Below are 6,882 nucleotides of genomic sequence, written 5' to 3' on the forward strand. Positions count from 1 at the left end.
AAACCTGTGGTCTCAAGAGAACACTCCAGAAGATGAAGAGGATGGCACTGAGAGAGGTGTGGGCTTCCTCACAGGCCCTGGAAACAAGCCCTCAGACACCAACTCAGGAGACACAGGGAGGGCTTGGAAATGCTGGCCTGGGCTCTGGACCCACAAGAATCCTGCTAATATCCAGCATTTCAAGGAGGTCAGCTATGGCAGTTCCCTACCAGTCTTAAGGATGATTCCTGAACACCAATGTCCTTAACAGTACAAGCTTGGTGCCACACACGAGTATAAGCTCTTTGGGAGACAAACCTCATAATCATTTGCTGAGGAAAACCTTAGCCTCTTCGTGATGGAGCTGAGGAAACACTGTGCCAACTCGTCTGCACAGTGCAGCGGGGCGTATAAGCCACACCACGCCCTGCAGGGCTACTGTAAACACCCAACCGAGGCAGGGCTGTTGCCACACACCTGCACTGCTCCCTGCTTCCCATGTTCAAGGGCTCCCTGAGCAACGAGCCCGCCTCCCTCTCTGCGCAAGTCCACATGCTAGGATACCAGTGATGGAGACAAGGTAGTGTCCAGAAAAAGTAGTTTAACGGTACAAGGGTCAACGAAAGTAGAACTGTTTTACCTCCATAATGGACCAAGGATAGGCCTGCAGGAAGAGAGGCCCCAGGGTGGGGAAGCCACGGGAGCAATTTAATTTTCTGCTTTTCTTTACATCTCTGGAACTCTGGAGGTGGGGACACCACCAGACTCACTGAGTGCAGGTGCAAGACGACACTGCAGTTCTGGGGCAGCCACATTTAGCACAGAATAGACACCTTTTTTTTTTTTAAACCAAAAGATCTTACTAAACTTCATAAGCAACTGAAAACAGGTCATAAATTGTTTCTAATTTTCATACATCAGAAAAACCTAAACATTCACACATGAGACCTAAGCAGAAGGCTCACGGACACCACATACCCAAAAAGAGACCCACAGCCTCCCCGCCCTGCCACATACCCAGCACCTCCTGTTAACAGGGTTTCTGTGCTTCAGCACACACGTGACAAAGAGGGACAGATCTCTGTCAAGGACCACTGACTTGTCTGGTACTTTTCTTTTACCACATGCCTTCCCTACTCCAAAGATCTTCATTTTAAACAAATGTGCAAAAAACTTTCTCTCTCTCCAAAACCATTAATCTTTCTATGCGAAGAACCTTAGGAATCTCTGAGTTTAGTATTCACTTTCCAATGTTCACAAGTGACCTCAGTGGGCAAGATGTCCAGCAAAGCCTGGCTGGGCCAAAGCACAAGTCTGTGTTGCCCTAATGAGGCTTATGAGTGGGGACAGGGTGCTCAGCCCCTGCTTGAGCCCAGCAGCAGGGCTGCATTTGCAGCCTAATGTGAGTTCTCTTCCAAAGAAAATGAATTACAGGAAATGCCATGCTACTAATGATAAATATCAATCTGGAAATTTCTAAAGGTCCTAGTAAGTGGAACAAACCTCCCTGAATTCACCTCTCAGAATGAGGAACTGAGATAGAACAATGAAAGGACACCCAGAGCTCAGCACTCACCCTGAGGGCCTTTTCCAGCTTACTGTCCTTGTCCTTTTCTTTCTTAGATTTCTTCTTGGTCACTTCATCTGTCCCATCCACTTCATCGACTTTCCTCTTTCTGAAAGAGACGGGATGACTGAAACTCTGGCATCCCATGACCCTTTTACCTCCATGGAGAGAATCCTGTGCATACTTGCTCCCCACCCTCCCAGCACCTTGTAGTGCTCTTAGGAACCTGCTGTCTCTCAGGTGCTCTCTGAAACCAACAGGCAGGAGGAGATGGCCGGGGTGGCTCCAGGGCCCTGACCAACTCAGCGCAGACCCTGGGCCCAAAGCCTGTCTCCCTCTGGGCACACACAAAAGGGACAAGGCTCTAGGTGGGGCTCTGCTGGAGGAGAGACCACAACCGAGGGGTAGACCTGCAGACAGACACCATGCTGGGGCTGAACCTGTGGGCCACTCCCCAGCCAGGGGCTATTCTCAGAGCTAAGCCCTGATGGCCCTGAGAGCCCACACTCAGATGGCAAAGCCCCACTCTCTGGTCTGCTTCAGCTACCCCAGACCCAAGCCCAAACCCTTGTACTTCTTGTCTTCCACACAGGGGAAAGACTGTCTTTTACCTCACAGGGCTTGGGGACAATCAGTGAAACAGCTCTAGGGTGACACTCTACTTGGTGCCTGGCAAATTAAAGCCACCACAGCATGCACACAGCTGCTGAGTTCCTACACCCATCAAGTGCAATCATGCCTGAAGACATTCTCACCCACAGTGGAGTCATACAAGTTTCACAGTGGTTAGTGTGTTATGGACATAGCAGTGGCCGTTTGAAGGCAACGGCCCAGCTGCTGTCCAAGGAATACCCTCGGTGTGCTCACCAACTAGCCATTCTCTTCCAGGGCTGAGACCACTTGAAGGTCAACAGAAAAGAGACCCCAGACAATCACAGTTCTTCCCAACCTGTGAAACCAGTACTCCTCCACTCCAAGCCAAGGAGCTCACTGCCTGCCGCCTAGTCCCCTCTATAATGGTCACAATTCCCTCAGCAACACTCAGAGACACAGATGTGTCTACAGGGCTGCTGAGGGGACATGAGTGCAGCCAGCGAGGGGCTGGAGGACACGGAGCAGTTAACCTGGGTAAGGGGCATGGTGGTTTTTAAACATCTGGAGGGCTGCATGAGAATGGGCCTCGCCTGATCTACCTGACTACAAAGACTAGGCCCCGGGGCAGTGCTCACAGCCTGGGTATGGATGGAGTTGTGGCAAAGGACATCTCTGAGAGCTCCTTGTAGCCCACCCCCATGTCTGCATGTCCCTGGCTGTCTTGACAGTCAGCAAATGCAATAAGGGGGCACAGAATCTGTAGGGCCTTCTGGCCTCCTGTGGGGCCCTCACCCAACAACAGCATTCACCCACCCTTCACTCTTGACCCCTGGGAGCTGTTTCTTCAGGGCTTCTTTATCCTCTTCGGCGAGGAGGCTGAAGCCTTTGAGCTGGCTGGCACTGTACTCAGGCCGGAAGCCCAGCTCTTCCCTGTTCTTGACAAAGCAGTCTGGATGGTACCAGCGGTCGATCATGCCTAGCTGTGGCTTCTCTGGGTCTAGCATCTTCTTGGATAGGCGCATCTGGCCCTGTGGGAAAAGACCGTATGTGGAACTGCGAGGCCACATCAAGGCCTGGCGGGTAACTTGACAGCTACTGTGTTCTGGCTGTCTTACATCACCAAGGGCTGTGTGCTAACTCCAAGCCTCTGTACCTGTGCTTTAAATGGGGCTAATCCTGAAAGGCCGGATGCACACGTACACGTCGCATGTGGGAGGGACGTTTCCCTGTGCCCACAGACCAGGGCAGGCCTGAGAACATACGGTGTGTGTGCAGACTGAGCCAAGGCCCCAGCCTGCTCAGGGTTACATGCTGAGGCCTGGCGTTCCTGGGAGGTGCACACTGATGAGGCACAGACACACAGAAGTCAGTATATGTACAGCTGCTTCCAGCCAAGCAAAGCCCAACAGCATGCAAGGCCTGGCATCCCCTGAAGGGAAGAGGACCTTGACTACCGCCTTCAGTGTCTGGTGCCTGAAGGGAGCTAGAGGAGATTTGGCCATTCCACTTCCCCAACTGCCCGCATGCTGAGTTACAGACCTGGAGTGGCCCCCAAGGCCCAGGTGGTAAAGGCCTGGGCACCAGCCTGTGGGGTGATGGGGAAGAAGAGCTTAGTGGAAGTTTGGTCCCTGAGGCATGCCCTTGAAAGGACACCCAGCCCCCTTCCTGCCTGTACCTCTTGGCTGCCATGAAGTAAATGGTGTCCCTCCCCTATTACTTGCTCTTGTCGTAGTGTACGTAGTGTACAAGAGCATAGTGACACTGTGGTCAGTGTGCACTGTATGGAGACCCAAAAACTGCTGACTGCAACTTCTGAAAACATGAATTTCAAAGCAAATCTCTCTTCCTTTAAAAATGATTATCTTGGGTGTTTTGCCACAATAATGGAAAACACGCCCTCACACCATACAATAACTTGTATAACCAGTGCCTTAAAAGGGTTAGTAAGTCTGGTGCAGAACATCAGAGGGGAGGGATGCTGGAGGGCACTGGCTTTCCTTCTTGCTCCTGTTCCCAGTCACCCACTCCACGAAACTGGCTGGCTAATGAAGTTCCTAATTAAACAGAAGAAAGATGGAAGCTCATCCCGGGGAAATTACCCTTTAAATATAGTTATACCATAAATAAGACAAACAGCTTCTCCTCCACCCCTGCTGAGTCCAGGGGAGGCTTCCTGTTTGCTTTATAAGCTCTCCAGGTATGGAGCCAGGCACCAGGAATAGACCTGTCTGAAGCAAATCACTTTCACCTCCCGTCTCCACTAGGATCTCTGCTGTGTTTTCAGACGTCAGTGCTGAGTTGGCCCCGAAGCTTGTTCCTTCTCCCCTCAGATGGCCAGTGCCACCCACGGCCAGAATCCCAACGGCCCCGCACCTGGGCCCTGGCGCTCACCTTCTCGATCTTCTCCATGCACCCCTTGCACGTGCTTCTGTTAGACTTGGCGTACTCTGCAGCAAAGTCACCCAGCGTCTTCTCTGCCTTGCTGCCGATTCCATCCTGGCCTTTGCCTGAAAACTCAAACAGACAGCTCTTCACGCTCACGCTCACAAGATGTCCTGTCCTCCTCCTACCTAGGACCCTCCTATGGGGCACCTTTGTGTTTTAGGCAACCACAACTGGTCCACCTCATCTTTATAACCATGGTTGCTCAATAAATTCCTTTTCTGTTAATATAGTGACCTTTCTTTCTTCTTCTCAGCACCCAAGGCCACATACACGCTGGGCAAGTGTTGTACCATCTGAGCCACATCCACAGGCTGAAAGTGTTCCAAGACAAGTCCCCTCAGTGGACACTGTGGTCAGCTGCCCGACTCTCCACTACTTTCCACTGCCTCTGAAGCCCCTTCTTACACTTTGCAAAGTACTTGTTTTTCCCACAAAAGCCTAGGAACATGCTAGATTCTAAGTCAGTCTTCTAGTTTCCACTGGGCTTTCATTTATAAAACACTGAACTAAAGGGAGTATCTCAATACAGATTCAACCAAATATATATAAGAATTAAATATGAGGTAAAGATGCCATTTTCAATGAGTGGGGAATGATCCAGTAAAGGGCTTTTGGAGTAACTAGTACACCATGCAGGACAGCAGCTAAGTTCTTTTCTTATATAAACATAAGTTTCAAGAGAGAAGAAAAAAAAAAGATCTAAGGCTGAATGTTTGTCTCCTAAGGCCAGGAACAGACAAGGCTGTTGTCTTTTACTATTTCTATTTAACAACAGAAATAGTACAGGGTCCAGTACAATAAGGCAAGATAAACAGTTTAAGTTTAGGAAAAAAAAAACAAACCAAACAAGCACAGCTGTCTCTGTAGGTGGCATGACTGTACTTGTGGCATAGCCTTAGGAATCTACAAAGAAGCTCCAAGGACCAAAATAAATATAGCAAATTTGCACAGCACAAAATTAATACATAAGTATACATTTTCATATACTAGAAATAAAGACTAGAAGAAATTAAAGTACATGGCTTCTTAAATATATAAAATACTTAAGAGATACATTTTAGCAATGATCTCTATACTGAAAGTTGAAATCTGACCCAGAGATTCAATGTAATGATGAATTCCTAGCAGGTTTTTTAGGGGGGAAGAAATTGATAGGCTTAGTACGAAGTGGAACTGCAAAGACAATACTGAACACACTACATGGTTTTGTGATACACTACAAAGTTATAGTAATCAAGACCCTGTGGTATTGGTAGAGAAATCAACGGAACCAAGCAGATTCCAGACATAAGCCTCATTATGCAGTGAACTGGTGCTGACAAAGAAGCCAAAGCTCCTCTACCAGAGAAGGGACCTTTCCAATGAGTGGTAATGGAACAGGCCACCCACAGGCAAAAACACTCAGACTAGCTCTCTTCACACCCAGCAAAAAAGTCAACACTGACTGCAAACATAAACACAGAAGTGAAGACCACAAAACTTCTACAAGAAAACAAAGGAGGGCTGGGGACATAACTCAGTAGCATAGTGCCTGCTTGGCAAGTACAAGGTCCTGAGCTTGATTCCTGGGACCAAAAACAAGAAACAAAAAACAAAAAACCAGAAAGTAAATAACAGAGCATATATATTTCATCCCAAAGCAGGTAAAAATTTTTAGGAGACAGTGAGTACTAACCAAAGAAGAAGGGGGGGGAATCCACAAATTAAGACTTCAAATTAAAAATTACTGCTCTTCAAAATGAAGAGCTACGTCCCGCGCCTTCCATCCGCGGCCATCGCTGGCTTTGGTAGCTCATCAGGCCCCCAGCAGCCAGAAAACCAAAGAAACCTGTCAGCAAGTCTTGGCTGATGCAGGAGGTAAACTGGTGGTAGCTGATTTCTCAGGCACGTGGCATGGGCCTTGCAAAATGATCAAGCCTTTCTTTCATTCCCTGTCTGAAAAATATTCCAACATGCTGTTCCTTGAAGTGGATGTGAGTAACTGTCAGGATGTCGCTGCCAAGGTGAAGTCAAATGCATGCTGACCTTCCAGTTTTTTAAAAAGGGTGAGAAGGTGAGTGAGTTTTCTGGTGCTAATACGAGAAAGCTTGAAGCCACCATTAATGAATTAATCTAATTGTGTTTTCTGAAGAACGTAACCTGCTATCAGCTGTTTAAAGTTTTTAATTTTTTTATTTACAAAAAAATATGAAGTATGGAAACTATATACCCAACTGCCATCTGATTATCAATGACAATAAAATATTAATTCTACCCTTTTTTTTTTTTTTTTTTTTTTTTTTTTGGTTTTTCTCCGG

At 47.9% G+C, this 6,882-nt stretch overlaps 1 protein-coding gene across 1 annotated transcript in view; it reads right to left on the reverse strand.

Moving 5' to 3' along the window:
• Positions 1-6,882, reverse strand: part of Parp1 (poly (ADP-ribose) polymerase 1) — a 36,735-nt gene that overhangs the window by 17,965 nt on the left and 11,888 nt on the right. Inside the window, exons 3-5 of the mRNA XM_005404495.1 lie at positions 4,532-4,647; positions 2,954-3,168; positions 1,556-1,655 (exon numbers count right to left, since the gene is read on the reverse strand). Coding sequence (XP_005404552.1) covers positions 1,556-1,655; positions 2,954-3,168; positions 4,532-4,647 — 431 coding nt within the window. The remainder of the gene's footprint in view (positions 1-1,555; positions 1,656-2,953; positions 3,169-4,531; positions 4,648-6,882) is intronic.

Source organism: Chinchilla lanigera, unplaced genomic scaffold, assembly GCF_000276665.1.
Source record: "Chinchilla lanigera isolate Chin_1 unplaced genomic scaffold, ChiLan1.0 scaffold00088, whole genome shotgun sequence".
In the NCBI taxonomy this organism is placed as follows: Eukaryota; Metazoa; Chordata; class Mammalia; order Rodentia; family Chinchillidae; genus Chinchilla; species Chinchilla lanigera.